Source organism: Montipora foliosa, chromosome 13, assembly GCF_036669935.1.
Source record: "Montipora foliosa isolate CH-2021 chromosome 13, ASM3666993v2, whole genome shotgun sequence".
In the NCBI taxonomy this organism is placed as follows: Eukaryota; Metazoa; Cnidaria; class Anthozoa; order Scleractinia; family Acroporidae; genus Montipora; species Montipora foliosa.
This window is the reverse complement of record NC_090881.1, coordinates 25986739-26004238: the sequence shown is the minus strand read 5'-3', so window position 1 is coordinate 26004238 and position 17500 is coordinate 25986739. Positions and strand designations below refer to the sequence as shown.

General features: G+C 38.8%; 3 protein-coding genes across 11 annotated transcripts in view; 1 reads left to right on the top strand and 2 right to left on the bottom strand.

Moving 5' to 3' along the window:
• The window catches only part of LOC137983058 (dual serine/threonine and tyrosine protein kinase-like), a 21246-nt gene extending 11699 nt beyond the window's left edge, over positions 1 to 9547 (bottom strand). The window contains exons 1-4 of one of the 3 annotated variants that reach the window (XM_068830229.1): positions 9459 to 9547; positions 5132 to 5961; positions 3751 to 3958; positions 109 to 434 (exon numbers count right to left, since the gene is read on the bottom strand). In XM_068830229.1, coding sequence (XP_068686330.1) covers positions 109 to 434; positions 3751 to 3958; positions 5132 to 5308 — 711 coding nt within the window. In that variant the 5' untranslated portion in view covers positions 5309 to 5961; positions 9459 to 9547. Of the gene's footprint in view, positions 1 to 108; positions 435 to 3750; positions 3959 to 5131; positions 6074 to 8342; positions 8792 to 9458 lie in introns of those variants that run through there. The other 2 variants (XM_068830227.1, XM_068830228.1) reach the window with 2 other exon arrangements.
• Positions 1 to 13381, top strand: part of LOC137983066 (leucine-rich repeat-containing protein 74B-like) — a 35572-nt gene extending 22191 nt beyond the window's left edge. For both annotated transcript variants that reach the window (XM_068830244.1, XM_068830243.1), the window contains exons 2-3: positions 4309 to 4431; positions 11787 to 13381. In XM_068830244.1, the coding sequence (XP_068686345.1) occupies positions 12033 to 13064 (1032 nt within the window). In that variant the 5' untranslated portion in view covers positions 4309 to 4431; positions 11787 to 12032 and the 3' untranslated portion in view covers positions 13065 to 13381. The remainder of the gene's footprint in view (positions 1 to 4308; positions 4432 to 11786) is intronic.
• A 1960-nt stretch (positions 13382 to 15341) lies between these two features.
• Positions 15342 to 17500, bottom strand: part of LOC137983060 (A disintegrin and metalloproteinase with thrombospondin motifs 16-like) — a 41340-nt gene continuing 39181 nt past the window's right edge. For all 6 annotated transcript variants that reach the window (XM_068830232.1, XM_068830230.1, XM_068830234.1 and 3 more), the window contains one exon: positions 15342 to 17500. This exon is cut by the window's right edge and continues 421 nt beyond it. The gene's annotated coding sequence lies outside the window, so the exon portion shown is untranslated.

Genomic DNA, 17500 nt, shown 5'->3' with positions numbered 1-17500 from the left:
ATGCATGATGGGGAAACGCTGTTAAACGGCAAGAAGCTTTTTGATTTACTTCTACGAAATCCGCGTGAATGAATTACTCGCATTTCTGGACGTATCTGAAATAACTACCTGTAGTAGACTGTGAGGCCAGAACAGTTCAATCTTCTTGTACATTGAGCCCTTCTCGCGATCATTTTTCACGTGAACAAAAGGCGAAATCTGCTGAAGGTAGCTCTGTTCGTCAGATGCTGCTCCGGGATCAGTTTTGTGTAAAGGAATGACCTTTGTCGCCAGTCCCGTCTCTGGATCCTTGTCTTTAAAATGAGCCACAATTTTGCGTTCGTTTCCAAACTTTAGTTCACATATAGTGGAGGTTGTACTTAATACCGAGTGCGGAAGAAGTTCATCCCCCAGTATAAGATTTATCAAACTGCTTTTTCCAGAACTAGTTTCGCCTAAAAGAGAAAAGACAATTCAAGTACTTTCTCTATACAAGTCTGTTGATTTAAGTTCCTCTTTTAACCAGGAGAGCTCAAAACGGTCAAATTAAAAAAAAAGTATCTTAGGAAATACTATTTAATTAAGCCGAGCATAAACACCCAGGCTGATTCCATCCGTGATCTGTGCGAAACTCTTCGTTTAAAAGAACATTCTCAACACTTTAATACGTTTTTAATTAACTATTGTTTTTATCTAGTATTTACATTCTTACCAACTCTTATTTTGTGTTTAGCGCATATTGTCATCTGGGCTGTCTGAGTGAGTGAGTGTGTGAGTGTAAGATTCGTAGCCCTGCAGCGCGTACATGAATTACAAAAGTAATGTACGGTTTTATGAATTATATCAATTGATGTTTGTTTGCGGCCCACTTGTCGCTTTTTTCCTTTCTTAATTGTCTTGGCGAAAAGAGAATTAAAACTGTTTGAGTACGTTATTGTCAAATTAACAGACACATTTCAATTCTTAAATGTCTTAAATCAAAAATCACTCTTTTCCCGTCTACGGAGACCGTCACACAAGCTCATATTCCACAGACATTTTGCAGGTCAAATAAGCAAGAAAAAAGTCACCACTCGACCATGATATACCCGGTTGTTCAAAAGCCGATTAACGCTAATCCCAGATTAAAAATTAACCAAGGAAATTATTTCAAAACTGATATTCGGCAAAACGTTTCACCAAAAAGTTGAAAATATGAAACAAACGTTTACGCTAATCCTGGATTAAGTTAATCGGCTTTCGAACAACCGGGCCCAGGTCAACTTCTCTGCCTGCATTGAAACACATTCAACATTAATTTCTTCGCAACGGAAAGAGAAACAGTAGAAAACTATTTTCATCTTTATCATTGCAATCGATTAGCAAAAAATGTAGATTTCATCAGCTTGTTTGTGTTGAAATTCCTTCGACGCTGTGCGCAAAGAAAACATTGTCCAGTGATAGAAAAGATGAGCTCTTTTGAATAAACGAAACATTAAAAAAATTCCGACTTAGTTTTCACATCTGTCGAATTCTTTTTGTCATGGAATGGAAGTGTACGTTCGGCAACACTACTTTAATTTTGCTTTTATCGATGGGATTTAATTGATAAACACGCAACCTCGTTCCAAGGGGCTCTCTTCAATGGAGGCAGAGAATATAGACCCTGGGAAAGAGGTTGGTAAACACGTAGATTATACACCTTTTTCCAAAATGGCTACCATTTAAATATTCTTTTGTTTTTATTCAAATTAGCCCTTGATGCCTCGTTCTTAAGCTTAAAATTCAAAAGAATATTTTATCTTGAACGGGGCAACAAGGGCCAATTTGTATGCACATAAATCAGCGGCCATTTTGAAATAAGGTGTATATCGGCTAGTCTGTGTCGGTTGATTTCGCTCCACTTTTCTTCATAAAAAATAGAGAAGCGGAAGCCGCCTTTTTGTTAAAGGCGAGCAACAAACAAACTGAAAATCCTTTTCACATCCTCATGTCATTTAACAGCCGCTTAAATCAACCGGAAAGTAACTGGGTGAAACCGAAGCTTTTGGTTGCAGAAGGCAAATGGCAGATTGAATCTGCAAACAAATGATCCTCAAAATTGTCCTTTCTCTGGACAAAATAATACCAGCATGAAATAACACTCTGGATCACGGACAAATAATGAGACAATCGATCAATTACCTCGCGGGAAATAATCAATGAGAATTTGTTTCTTAATCGATGACGACAAAAAAAGATGCGATATTTTGCGTGACATTTGCCATTTCCTTGTTCAGCTAAATATACAAATTGATATTTTTGTCTTGAGTGCCTGTAAACAGAACTTGTTGTCCGGTTGAAACGCCATACTTGACATATTAAAGGTTATATCTATAAAATGACGCCAAACTAATTGTTTGAAATCCTACGTAATCGGTTTTATGTACAGTTCAGCTGTGGCCACTTTCTGCAAGATTGATTTCTTTGTGAAAAGGGTTTTTTAATTTTATTTTTTAAAAGCCTCCAGAAACAACACTTTGAAACTCCTTCCAACTATGTGACAGATCCTCCTCTCCAAACCACTAGATTTAACAATTCTCAGCAGGAGCTCCTGTTTCCAGTAACAATCAACACTATGATTCACTGTTTATTATTATATTATGTATATACATGTTCCCTTAAATTGCCACATTACTTCCAATTTTTCATCAAAACTAAGCATAAACCAAAAGTCCAATCAACTGAAACCATGCTTACAATTTTAACCATATGAAGTGAACCGTGATTTGCAATTTCAGTTATTTTTTTTACAGATATTCTGTTGCCACAGTTATTCAAAATATTCTCTCAGTTTATCTAGCCCACCTCCACCCTTTGAATGCCTATTTTTAACAATAGCAATACTTGCGTATAATGCACTGAAACAATACAATACAATATTTTATGCATTTGCCATATATACAACATTTTGCAGCTCAAGATGGAATTGAAATGAAATGAAGAAAAAGTAAAACGTTATTCCCCTCTAAAAATCCAGCCGAGTTGACACTGCTAGGAAAATATAGCACCTATATATCAAACACAACAATTCCAGGGTGTACCACGTGCACTATCCACATGTAGGCAATGCGAATCTATTTTTTGAAGTGATAATGGCGTTAGTTGAAGGTCGAAACGTCGTTTTATAACTTTCTTTATATGTTATTACCGAATATTTTATTGCCGTTGTTTATTGTCAGATCTTAATTCAGTTTCATAAGTCAGAAAAGTCAAAAGTTAAAAGTATTGGTTAAGTAATTGACTCAAGTTCTCTCTTGGTAAATGCAAGGTCATTAAGAAAGAACTTTTCTTAGACATGATCCATTCATAAGATGTGAATTTAGATTAATCTGAAATCAATACAGATAGATCTAGGATTCGCAGTAAATTTTTCAGTTGCAGTTAAAGAATAAAGGCGAGTAAGTTCAAAAGTTATTCAGTAAAAAACGACTTATTTCGATGAATACCCTTTTGTAACTTGATGCCAAATTACAGTTCATGTAAATGTTAAATTACTTGATCCCCTTCAGATTTTTAAAACAGTTAACATATTTGATATTTTACTGCTAACATTGAATCTCTCGGTTACAACTAGTTTTTCCTGCCGCAAAAAGTGCAAAATAGTCCTCATTGAAATGTTGTCTTTTATCTTCTGTTTTTTCTTAATTTCTTAAAGGGTATTAGAAGAGAAGACAATTGTTTTGATATTTTCACAATAAAGAAGGCCTGGTTGCAACCATTTAATTTCCTTAATTATTAGTAACTAGGTACCTGCAACAAGAAGAAAGTATTCCTTGCGAGCAAGTTGCAGTTTGTGATTTTTCATCTTCTCTTCTACGTTGCTCTCTTTCTGTTGCAGTAACTTAAGGATTTTTTCGTCCATCTTTTCCAAGCACGTTTCTGTATCATTGTATAGATCCGTTAAAATGTGTCTTTTCCTTGAATCTTCGTCTTTGGCTTCAGACAAAATGGAGAAGGCCTGAAGGAAGGAAATAGTTAATAATAATAGTTTAGTTGATCCTAAACCTAGTTTTGATTTCAGTTAAAAGTGGTTGATGCTCATAAGACAGTTAAATTTAGAGCAACTATCTTATGATCTTGAACTGAAATGCCTTCTAATAAGTGTAGTTTCGGTGACCAGTATATGGGAGGCTCAATATAAAGAGGGCACCTTTTATCAGCAACAAAAATCTTCGTGCTGGTAGCGACTTGGCACATTGTAAAAGTAAAACAGTATAGATTTAGACTCATAGCATATAAACGAGGAGCGTAGTCCCAGTTCTACAAATACAAAAGCTAATGGTGTTGATATTGATGTTTTTATAACAGAGTTTGGCCTTCTGAAAGATGGACATCAGTGGACATGTCGCTCTTCTCTTATGAACCACTCAATGGCGTTACGGATTTTGCCTTCTCTCGCCGTAACACTGTTCCTTAGGGAAAGCGTAACAGGTAAGATAAAGTTACCGTATTTTACTTCGTATTCAATCAATGAAAGTGTTCTCTGAAAATACCCTTAACTCAAAATTTTCAAGGAAAGAACTGCCCCCACCCCCCCCCCCCTACCCACCTCCTCCAGATCCCCTTTCCACAGTATTAATCACCCTCTTAGTGCTAAACATTTTCCTACACTTTCAAAATCGCGCGCTATTACCAAGCCCTCTACTGTCCGACAGAACGTTAAATTTTGTATGATTCATTGTGTGACCATTTGCAGATTGAAACTACGAGGTCGTGATTCCCAAAATTGTAATCAAGTATTCTTATATTAGTGTCTAAGACTTTTCTTGTTAGAAATACAATCGGATACTGCCTTGAAATAGATATTACACATAATAGACCTAGTTTGAAGTCTTTGCACTAAAGTTGTCAATGAGGCCCTCGCAACTTCAAGAAATCTGAGACAAACTAAATCTGAACCGTGCATTGCAAGCTTTTTTATGTCTGAAAGCCTCGTGACCTTTGTGTTAAAACGAAGTCAGTGCAGAGTTGTGTTCTGAGTGAACTTATTTGTCTATCTTGAGTTATGTCGCAAGTGGCCAGTTGGCCATGCGCTTGAAATATCAGCGGGCACATTACTATATATAGCGCGGGTATAGTGGCGTCGGGTTTGTTGTATTCAACTGGTATTGAATATTATTAGAATACTGACCTGTCCAGCTGTCCAACTCGCTTCCCTTTGTGACTGGTGCAAATCCTCTTTTACTTTAGCTTTCATTTGATCTAACGTTTTCAAACCTTTGCATGAGATGTCAAGAGCCATCATCGCTTGAAACATTTCCGCTATGTCGTCGATCTCGTGAATAGTTTTTGATTTACCAGTCGCCATTTCGTGTTGGTGATTCACAAAAAGGCTACACGCGGAAAGTCGATAGTTTGTGTAGTTCTATCGTTGATTACATCAGGAATTTAAGACATGGTCAATGTTTCCGTGAAGGCACAGTTTGTAAAGCGTCCATTGTGGGACTGTGTTACCTTAAAAAAGAGGGAGTAGCGTTTCCAGGACTGGCAGGAACCCGGATGTTAAAGTTCTTGATTTTGATTGGCGCATTTGTTTCTGAGACAACAAATACCTTGCTCACAGGGCCTCGCAGTTTCCTTCTTATTTAAGCTTATATAGTTTCACCAGTTTTGATGAAATTGGGATATTGATAGCGCGTCCTGACTCAGTAACGATGCACATTAGACGTCGATTTACAATACGGTTTTCAGGGGAAGGATGATTCCAGCTATAACAGCAATACGTCTACGAAATCATATTATATTAGAAATAGAACTTGCTATTTATCAGTCGACAGAGGAGGAAGGAACACTGTCCTCACAAGCTTAAGTCAAATTTCTAGGTGAAAATTCAGTCCCTGTTTGATAATTCACTGTGGTGTTAAGTATTTGTTTGATCCATGTTTCCGTGCAAATCTTCCTCGGCCTCGTTATTTGCTCGGCAGGGTGACTGTCTGAAGCGAAGGGTCAAAGGTGCAAATTCTGGGAAAATGGTAACAAAAGAGAAGATAAGAGCGATTATTGTTTCAACTTATTTTTTAGCTTGTGTTAGTTTTTCTCCCTTTTTTAATCCCGGGATTATCAGTTAGCACTGTGTGTTTATACTAATAGCAGTTATTTGGACCCACGACCGTGACGTGAGAGGAGTGGGTCTACTCTCGATTTTATGTCACAAACTGCTTTCCATTCCTGTTTTCAACGAAATTTTGCATTGCGAAGCGATTTGTGACGTAACATCGAGAATAGACCCATGGCTCTCACATCACGGTCGTGGGTCCAAACTGCTGCTAGTTTTGATAACTTTGCGCGTCTTGCCCGGGAGATAAAAAGCTCAGTTTTAAGGTGAGAATGGTAAAACATGTTTTCTTTTGGTGGGAAGATTAATATTGTGGACGAAAAAATGTTTGAATTTAGGTGCACTTTGACATCCCCTCAACATAACACTCAAAGGCCAACGGTCACCCTTAAGGCATTGCGTGCCGTAGAAACAATTTTCATATATGAAAATCCCGCCAAAGCTGAATTTCATCCAATCAGATCGCTACGATAAGCAATGCGAAATTTTCAGTACAAAAACAAACGGTCGAAAATCCTGTCGGTTGAAGATGGGCCTTAAAATGCCCTTATTTCACTTAGTTTCATATCAGGAAATTGGACCACCCTTTCATAGTAAAGTTCTATGGAACATCGCTGCTGAATAATAATGGCACAAAGACAGTGGTTTTACTCATGGAAGAGTGCAAAGATAACCTGAGGGAACGAATTTTTGGGAATCCTGAACGCTGTCCTGGGAAAGCTAGAAATCCTGCAGTCGTCGGAGAAGTTTGTCGATGGGCGAAACAGATCACTCATGCTGTGGATTACATACACAAAAAGGGAATCGTCCACAGAGATCTCAAGCTAGAAAACGTATTGGTATGGCATTAATGATTCAAATCGCGACATCTTCTACAATAAAACCCTGCGATTAAGAACTTTTCATTTTGAAATTTAGACTAAGCAGGTTCTTACACAAACGGTAATTAACAGAAATTTAGTCTATCTAGGTTCTTAAATAGGTCATCTTCAACAAGGCCGTGACGAGCTAGTTACTTACGTGTGGCGACATTTTGCTATACGAGGATTAACAAGAATACAAATTCAATACGAACTTGGGAACGCCGTAAACTCTATTTCTCAGTAACTTCCTCGTGACATGATAAGTGAAAGATGAGATCACATTCGATTCGGTCAAACGGAAATTACTTCAGTGACGTTTGATGATATCCAAATGGGCATCCGAGGCTCTTTGAAAGGCTGTCTTTTAGGGGCACGCTCCATTGTACAATGGCTGGCATACATACATACATACTTAATTGACCTCTCCCCATAGGGGCTTTTCAGGGCCAATGAATCAACGAAACAACAGAACACAACAACTACAACTGTTAAGAATCCCAACTGGCCGGAGGCAAACCAGTTGGCTATTTACAAGTGCAGCTGGGAAGTTGAACCAGGGACTACCAGGATCAAATTCAACGAGTGGTCAGAGCGGGTCTTGAACCCGGGATCTCCGGATCTCAAGGCAAGCGCCCTAACCACTGGGCCACACTGCCTCCTCCCCACTGGGCCACACTGCCTCCTCCATAATCACTGAGATTCGCAAATTTTCCGCGAGAGAAAGACCTGTCCCTAAGCGTGCAAGATCAGCAAAGGTGAGTGTGTATCCGTTAACATCCTCAAGTAAGCACGCTTGATATTTGCCCAAATTGCTTTGTCCTAAAACTGTCAAAACAAAACCAATTACCCGAATTACGATGTTTGAACTTTAAGTTAACAAAAAAATAGGAAATGGAAACGTGAAAAGGGGTGTGTCTAGCCCTAGGATGGTCTCTGATCAAGCCGGTTTCTTTGAGTGTTTCTACAAACTGTTTACTTCAAAGCGCCGGTTCTGGATATCCCATTTGAAGGGACGAAAGTGCTAACTTAGTCTGGTTGTATTTTCTAATTGATATAGAATATTTTAAAGCAACCAAATTCGAAAGATAACAAATACTGTGGTGTGGCTTTCTGATAATCTTTTCCCACTGTATAGTGAAGTGGATCAAACGTGTACGCACTTCTTTAATTTAAGCGGATAGTTACTGATACAGTTTACGTAATTTAGTTGAAGACTTTTTGATTGTCACGCTTTCGGTTTATTCAAGGTACAGTTGACCGAGCGTTCAAGCTATTTTGTCGCTTGGCTTTGAATCAATGTCAAGCTAATTTTAGCTCGCTTCAGTTGATTTCATCAAACAAACAAACATGATGTCGCAAGATTCACGTTAAATAACCTTTGGAACTATGTTCTTAAGATCCAAAGTTATCACATTAACACATACCTCTCCAGTTCGAGGACCAGTTTTCATTTACTATTTGATCCAAAACCCAGTTTAATTGTAGTATTTAATGTTTGATCACGACACATTTACGTTATCATATTGTACATGTACTGTTGTATCAAATTTCGAAAAATGATGGAAAGTAGACATCTGTTTCGTGCGTGAGTGACTGATTAGTTAAGTCGAGGCCTTTTGGCCTCTCCTTTAATTCCGTATTCTCAAATTTCTCAAAAGTTGTGAAACGAGTGTCACAGCGTATCTATCGATTTGTTGATGAATGGAAAACCTTGAGAAATATTACGTGTTTTGATGAACGGAAGCCGTTCTGATAAATTTTAGGGAGAAACTTGTTCATTACGAGCTATGGAGACTCGTTCAGTACCGTAGGCTTGATACTACTTTTCGGAAGTCAGGCATTGTGAAATCGCGATAAGACAGTTTGCGAAGAAAACAATTTGTTATTACGTGGAATGCCGAAGGCATCCACGTCTTAAAACCGGACTGGTGTCTTTTTTGTGTTGGTAGTCACAAATGTGCATACCCCACGGATATTGAATAAATCTCCATTCGGGTGGACTGACTTATATTCCCTCCAGTATTTCCAAACTTCCCTGCCCCAAGGAGAACTCCTATACTTCCCAAGCCATCACGATTCTTCTCTGCTAGCGCGTTAGACCACTCGGCCACCGTGACACACTTCCTTCAAATTGGTGAAAGCAAACGTTTATAATAGAATCTTTCCGCCCGCCATGATTGTTTCAGTATTAAACTATTCGATAAAGTGGATAGATGCTTTTTCTTTGAGAAAGGCAAGCTTTAAAGGTAAGGAGAATTTTCTACGTTATTTCTAGATCTTGCTTCGTACTTGTGTGTTCCACTGTGAACATTATTATTTTGCATAGAACGAATACTTCATTAGAAGCATTTTGCATAGAACGAATACGTACTCCAATATTTCTTGGGAAACAGTTTGTTCGCCGTTTTGAGGTGGAAAGAAAATAAGAAAATAGCTTTCAACGGCCAAACAAGATAAAAAATGAAATCAAGTTTTAAAAAAAAGAAATTAGCTATCGCCGTCACGGGGACTTCGCAGCCGTCCCCCATCCAAGTACTAACCTCATTCAGAGGAGCTTAACTTCAGCTGACAATTGGACTAGCATCAACGATTGTGATCTTTACGTTAAATTCGCACATAGATCTTGTCGAACTTGAAAGAAAAAAAAATGCACTAACAAAAACCAGGTGTTATGCTGTCATTTTGTCACAGATGCATCCTTGGTTTCGTGAGTTGTCAGTAAACACGCAAGGTATAACTTGATCACAGGCGGCCGCTAAAATCGATGTCACTTTCGATTTTGCGATTTTACTTGTATGACCAAAAGTACGATAGAAAAATTGAACTCTGATGGAACGTAACAAAAATCTCCCGAAATGTTTTTCGCTGATGGCAAATTGTTTTATTCTCGATCGACACTTCCTAAAAGTTCCTTCTGCTCTCCTTAAAAACTACATATTAATATTTATTTACTTTTTCGTCAATATTTGTTTTGCATAAAGCAGGCTAGCAAAATCTGTACCTTGCTTTGTTCGCATTTTTGAGCGTTAAAATATAATTTTTGGGCGTATGTTCCTGACAGCAAAAGTCGCATATTTTGACGTTCCCCATCCAGATACTAACCCCGCTGGAAAGGGAAAAATTTAGTAACATTGGTCTTGGAAAGGTGTCAGAAGCGCAGAGTACACGCTTAAGCTTGTGGTGAAAAAGAAGTTGTGAATGAGCAACATGTCAGCTTTGAAGTCAAATGTTTCTCGATTTCCTGTTATTTTCTTCAATCGTTCTGGGCTTAGTATTTTACTGAACCACATGTCTTCTTAGAGGGTATATAGCAAAGATGTCTACCATGGCACCGTAATGATTTACGATACCAAACAATGTCGTGTACTATTAGAGCTACATATTGTGCAAGGACTTGAATCTCCTGGAAAAAACAAAACGCAGCTCAGTTGACAGTTATGGAAAAAAACACTGTCAAGTTACTGCACTACCACACGCAATGCGTTCTTAGTTTAAAAAATATCCCGTATCTCCTCAATTCCCCCCCCCCCCCCCCCCCACCTCCAGACTAAAAATCCCGTATCCCCACAATTTTTTTTACCTAATTACCCCGTATCCTGATCGCTTCTCGGGCTTTTGGCTAAGATTAGTTTCTTGGCCAAGGGCTACGGTCAAGTACTATTGTACAACGTACGGTACTTTTTCAGTGCCGTAAGGGGCAGGCACGGAACAGTTTCGGCTGTTTGTCTGTTCTCTCGAGAAACGATGACGAGAGTTTTTTGGGTTTTTTGTTCAGCTCGAGTGTAGAATCAGGACGAACTGTTGTAGTTTCTGAGAACTATTTACTACTTGTAGCTTTTGTTGAGTTTTGAATCGATGATAGAGAGAGTTTTGGCGATCTCAATCCGGACTGGACTACTGGATTTAATGATTTTTCTTAACGAGATTTCAAGTTATTGTTGAAAGTTTGGTACCAAGTTACTGAAATCAAGATTATGGAATTGTAAAATTAGAACTTTGGACTGGACTATAGAACACGCAATTACGGAATTTTTGAGCATTCAGAGAAATAGAGCACGGATGTTGTCTTCTTGTCTTCGCCACGGCAAATTTATACAGTTTGCAAGGAACTAAACCAGGATTACAGAACCAGACGTCGATTACAGGGCCCGGTTGTTCGAAAGCCAATTACCTTAATCCAGGATTAGCGTAAATTTTTGTTTCATGTTTTCAACTTTTTGGTCACAGTTTCCTTTGCTTATTTTTGTTTTTCAAGATTGACTTCTTCTAATGTAAAGTTTTACTGAATATCAGCCTTGAACAGCATTTGGGAGTAGAGGATAAAACTCGTTTTAAAACCCAGTTTCTGAACAACTGACCCAGGATGATAAGTTGTTGAACTGTGATTTGTAATAAGCTTTTCGCATGATTTAAGGCTGATCCTGTAATTTTTGGATGAAAGGAGTTAACGAAGCAAGTAAAACTGTAGGATTTGAATAAAGTCTCCTTCCAAAAAATAAATAAATAAAAGATCCCGTATCCTGGTAACCTGCTAATAGGGCTTCGTTGTTTGCATTTGCAAATTTAGTAACATTAGTAATGAGTTTTTACAACAAAAAACTTTAAGTTATATTACAGATGTATCTTTCTGGTAATCTTTCGCCCTTTTCCGAAGTCTACCTGTACTTGAAGTTGACTGTAACTGGACAATTTGTGTTAACTGTTTGCGCATTCCACGGATACGCCCTTGTAGGCGTCTTGTTGCTACTAAAATGCGACGGTCGTCAAGAGCTCCAAAGAGCAAACATCCATTTTTCAGTATTTTACCACGAGTATCATTTGGGAAAAAGTCGAAACGTTGGGCTCAAGAGGTTTATGTTTTTCCGCAGAGTCGAGCAGTGTCAGAGACCAACTTATTAATTCATCTCAATCGCATATTGGATGCATATGACGCAGAACTCAAGAACGAAGCACTGATTGCGGAAAACACAACTCTCAAGAACACCAAAATCATTCATCGACTCGACGGGAAAGACAGACATCAAGATGTTCAAGACGCTTGTCAAATACACGATTTGTCGCTCAGGGAATCGTTTCTACAAAGTTGCGAACAACTCGGCATTCCGCCACTAGCGATGACATACTTCCTCGACAGGATAACATCCGGGGATTCCGAACTGATAATGAGAAATCTTGGGGTAGGTCCCACGGGCGCTGTAGCTGTGGCCGAGGCATTGGCGCGAAATGCCTCAGTCAAGAGAATGGATATTTCTCTGAATGATATTCAAGACAAAGGGGCAATCGCTGTCGCGAAGCTACTCGAGGTAAACGGTAATATCGTGAACGTCAGTCTGTCCGAAAATAAGATTGGAAAAGATGGCGCTGAAGCACTTGGAAACATGTTAACTGTGAACGACAGTTTGCTAAGAATTGATATTTCTAGGAATCAGTTAACAGACGAGGATATTCAATTCTTTAGTAGCGTTTTGCAGACAGAGGATTCTCTTACCTCACTAGACGTAAGTCACAACTCCTTAGGAATCACTGGAGGAGAGTATTTGGGCGAAATGGTTGCGCTGCATAGTTCTTTGCGTGAATTAAACTTAGGATGGAATCGACTTGGCGACCAAGGAGTCAAAACATTCTGTGTTGGATTGAATGAAAACCGGACATTGGAAAAGCTAGATTTGTGTTGGAATGAGATTGATCACGAAGGCGCAAAATGCATTGCTTCATCAATAGAACACAACGGAAAGCTTATGGTACTTAACTTAAATAACAACCGCATTACAGATCGGGGAATGGAAAAGATCGCAAAGAGTCTGGAATTCAATGACACCCTTAAAGTACTTAAGATAGGTTTCAATCTGATTACTTCAGGGGGTGCATGCGCGCTGTTGCGATCGCTTCTCAAAAACTCAGGCAGCGCAATAAAAGAAGTTCGCATGGCGGAAGTTGAAATAAATAGCAGCATAAAAGAACTGTACTACCGATTGAAGATTCGAAAACCAAGATTCCAACTGTGGGAATTATCAACAGCAAGCGGGGACCTTTATCACTTTGTAAAGCCGCAAAATCCAATGACGGTCTTAGATGATTATCTGAAAAGGAACCAGCTTAATGCACGCAGACATCGAGGCCTGGAAGGGGATGAGGATTGTTACTGATGGGTAACGTAAAGCTTTATAAACACACGTGCTAAGCGCATGAAGCGAGTTACCGAGAGAGAAGAAGAAGGGCAAGCGTATTTTTAATGATTTTGGGGGAGGGGGCAGAAGCATGAAAAAAGGCGCTGGAGACGCTCCCTCCCTCCTTGGGGAATCCTTGGCGCATCTTTTTCTCGCATAATGCCCAACAAACTTATGTACTCTAATAGTGAAGGAAGCATGTCCATAAAAGTTCTCGATATCTGCACTAAATCTTAAAGTGCTCCTAAGCTCAAAATTGTTTATTCCATAAAAGTCAAATTTTCAGCACCATAAAACTTGTATTTTACCTCAACTGATTACGATTTCGCTTCCAAAAGGCCGCACGAGTTGTGTATTAAGAAGACAAAATTGGCAATCGTTTGTTCTAAAGGCAAGCTGGTGAAAGGCATGGGAGTGTTATGCATCCCATTTTCAATGCAAAGCAGTTTGTAAAGGTAAGGTAAAGGTACACGTTATTTAACGTCGGAAGTTCCTTTACTCTCTCGAGAGTACTCTCCCAGGAAGCCGACGGTGCGCTCATTTTACCCCCCTCTTTCCATCAGTGCACCGTTTCAAGGGTATTTAAAGCTGCTTAGGCTACACTGAAAGGAAAGAAGTCGAAACAAGGATGTGAGATCCGGGGATCGAACTCAAGACCTTATGCACCAAGGCCGCGCACTAACCGACTGTGCCACCCTTGCTCCTCCTTTGTAGCGTCATCTCGGGAATTAGCCAACACTAGATCACCCGTTGGACAAACGACTTTTAGTCCGCAAGAAAACTGGAAACGGCAGAATCTCTTTGCAACGCCACTGAAAAGATTTATTATAGCAAAGAAGAATATTCGAGGTTAGGGCCACTATAATTATTTCCCCTAAGCCTGAAAGACAAGATAACATTGCGCATTTGAATATATTCATATAGATAAGTAATAAATTATTATTATTATTATTATTATTAATTATTATTATTATTATTATTATTAATATTATTATTATTATTATTATTATTATTAACATAAGCACCGTACCGTTAACAGAATTACATACAAAAACACATGTATGTGATAAAAATTGTTCTTTCCATCAAACAAAAAGATATCAAATCGTCACTGAAAACGGCTCCCATCTCATAGACAATTTCAGTTTTTGTTTGTCAAACTTTTAAGACTTAAAAAAGACAATAAGCTTGTTCTATCTTTACTAACTCTAATCAAATATACATCTGCGTAACGTTTTAATATTTCGCAATAAAAAAAAAAAGATAAACGGATTTGTGTATAACGGATATATATAATTAGTATATACCAAAACAGTGGATAGCGTTGAACAAGCGCGCTGATTGGCTACTCAAACTCCGGATATCCTTTGTTATTAAAAACTGAACTACGGATATCACATTTCCAGCATTTTCATTGGCTCGCCGGACACAGGTTATCAGCTCATATACCTGCACTACCAAATATGGTCACAGAACACAGCAGCAAATACACAGTTTTGCGGCTCCGAGAAAAAATGGCCAAATAAATTCAACATAAAAGAGTTGTGATGTTGGGGTTTTAATAAAACAATTATTATACTCGGGCTTGCTGGATATGAAATGATCATAACCAACTCGGCGCTACGCGACTCGTTGGTTATATATATCATTTCATATCCAGCGCGCCCTCGTAGAATAATTGTTAACTATTCACCTCCAAGCAATCCGCGCGGAATTTGCGCCCGAAAATGTTGTAATCTTTGCAGAAATAAATGAATTAAAATCATCTTTTTGTGCTATATTACCTCACTGTTTTAGTGTATACTAAAACAACTTTTCACCTCAGTGCCACTTGCCACGTCCACTTCGGTGAATCAGAGTTGCTAATTACAGGAGAAATGGAACAAAGGATCCCTGAGCTCTAAGAGTGGATCCTCACTGTAGATCAAACAGAGAGTACTGAGTACTGTTTTAAAATGATTGTCGTAAACCTCTCACCCACCCATGTGATCATTTTATAACACGACCACTCACAGCCGAGAATGGAACAACGGCGGACTATAATCGTAATCAGAGATATCAAGAAAAGCGGAGAACATGTGTGAGTAGGTCACAATTGTTTACCCTCTATCTCTGAATGGTCGAGGAAGGTTTGTGAACTAAGTAGAACTGAAACAAGAGCAAGGAAATGGCTTACGACAATCAACTTGTATAACCAGACACTCTAATGTAAGTCAAATTCCGGCCCAAGGATGGTTAGATCAACACACAAATACGTCTCACAATATTGATTCAGTTTACTTCATATCATGGCACGTAAGGAGAGTAAAAAGAGTAAATCAATTTACACCGAAATAAAAATAAACCTCACGAGAAAAGCAAAACAAAAAATAAATTTATGTTCACTGACATAATTGACAAATGCCCTGAAGTGGAAACGACGTAAACGTTCGGACGGTTTGTAAACATCAGAACGTCAGAACGTTTAAACAACATTTTCATAATCTCTCTAAGAATTTTTTTACTAAATTTTATTACATATTATTATATGGCTTGTGTTTGTAGCCGATATAACGCGCGCTCTGATTGGCTAATTGTGACTGAATTGTAGGGCATTATTCTCCCGTAATGCCCACGGGCCGATTACGGGTTTGCAAAAACAAAGCAAAATGTAATTAAAAAGCCATATAATAAACTACTTACTAACCGAGCTAGCTCGAGCCGTACTGGGGAATATTGGCCCTCTGTCGTTTTTGTACGGACCTCGCTGCGCTCACTGCCACGACCTCGGGTCAATATTTCCCAGTACGGCCCTCGCGCTCGGTTAGTAAGAAATTATTAAAAGTAAATCGAAAATTCATACTAATCAAAGGGAATTATTCCCTCCATTTTCATCTCTAGCTGAGGCAAGTAGAGATTAGAGATATTTAGCCTTGCGTTTCCGTGAAAACGGGAAACGTCATAAAAACATGAAAGATCTCTTATTCGAACTTCTCTCTCTTTTTAGAAGTTGCGCGACATTAAATTATCATCGAACAATTGCTTTTCTAAAAACAGAGAAATTAGAAGGGCAAAAAGGATTTCACGGTTTTTAAGACAAGCAGCATCCTGTCATTTTCAGTTAACGTGGATGACAGAGTGATCGATATGTAAATTCTCTTCACAATGTCAATGAAATGTCAGCCAGACAGGTATTGAGAATGAAGATCATTATCATCAGTATTAGAAGTGTCATCTTAGTATAACACCAAATTCTCATGACTACTCAACAAAGAACTCTATGATATTAGTTGGGAGAGTGAAAGATTTGAGCTTGCATGGGAATGAAAGGGTTCAAAACAAACGACCGAAAAGCCTCAATCCCTTGTTAATTTTCCGCGGTAAAACGGAAGGATTGCAAGACCCTGGAAACACGCCTGCAATAGCTACTTCCGAGTTCATGTCTGCCTCTTCTTCAAACCGAGTCTAAGTGCGAAGTTTTTCTCATGAAAATTAGTTTTCATTCATATTTGGAAAACAGTCCCAAGAAAATACGCGCGCTGATTGGTTAAAAATCGTGTTTCTATAACTCGATGGAGACACAGAACTAGCACCAGCTGTTGACGTAATGATGGCGCGAGCAAAGGGAATTTACATTTTGATAATTAGAGTTAACAAGTTGTTTTCCTCTTTCTCGACGCGTTGTTTTCTGTTTGGGAGAACTCGAAAAAGCTGTGGAAACACTCGCCTGCGGCTCGTGTCTCCACAGCATTTCTCGTTCTCCCAAACTTTCACTCGCGTTTCTACAACTCGATAGAAACACGGTACATGATTTCTATTTCTTAAGTAAAGTAGATGTAACTACCATCACAAAAACTTCGAACTTAGACTCGCTTTGAAGAGGAGGCAGACATGAACTCGGAAATGGCCTATTGAGTGCCCGTCTCAAGGTTCCGATAATACCACGCAATTGAATCCTTGCTCCTCATCTCTGAGCAAGCGGAGAAACACAAAATGGCTTCTCGTTTCGCTTTGCCGGTATTTATCGATAAACTCAGCTGATCTTTCAACTTGCGTTGCATATACTAAAACAACTATTCACCTCAGTGTCTGTGAAAGTGGCGAATATTTACCTCGTCACTTCGCGGTTCGGTAAATATCCACCGCTATTCACCTCCACTTCGGTGAATAAATGTTTACAGTCCCTTCTTAACCGTACTCTACTAAACAACGTGAAACAATCAAATGAAAGGTTTTCATGACAAAGTGAGCCTAGAAGAAGCGACTCTTTTATTTTCTGTTTTTACTTCACCGCCTTTCGTACCAATCCGGTTATAGGGTACACTGCACATATTGTACCATGTGGTCAAGATAAAAAAATCGCGAAAAACCAACGATAGTGCATGTTTTAAAGCTACGTTTTCGTTCACGTTGAAGTTTTCTATGCCAAAACTTTC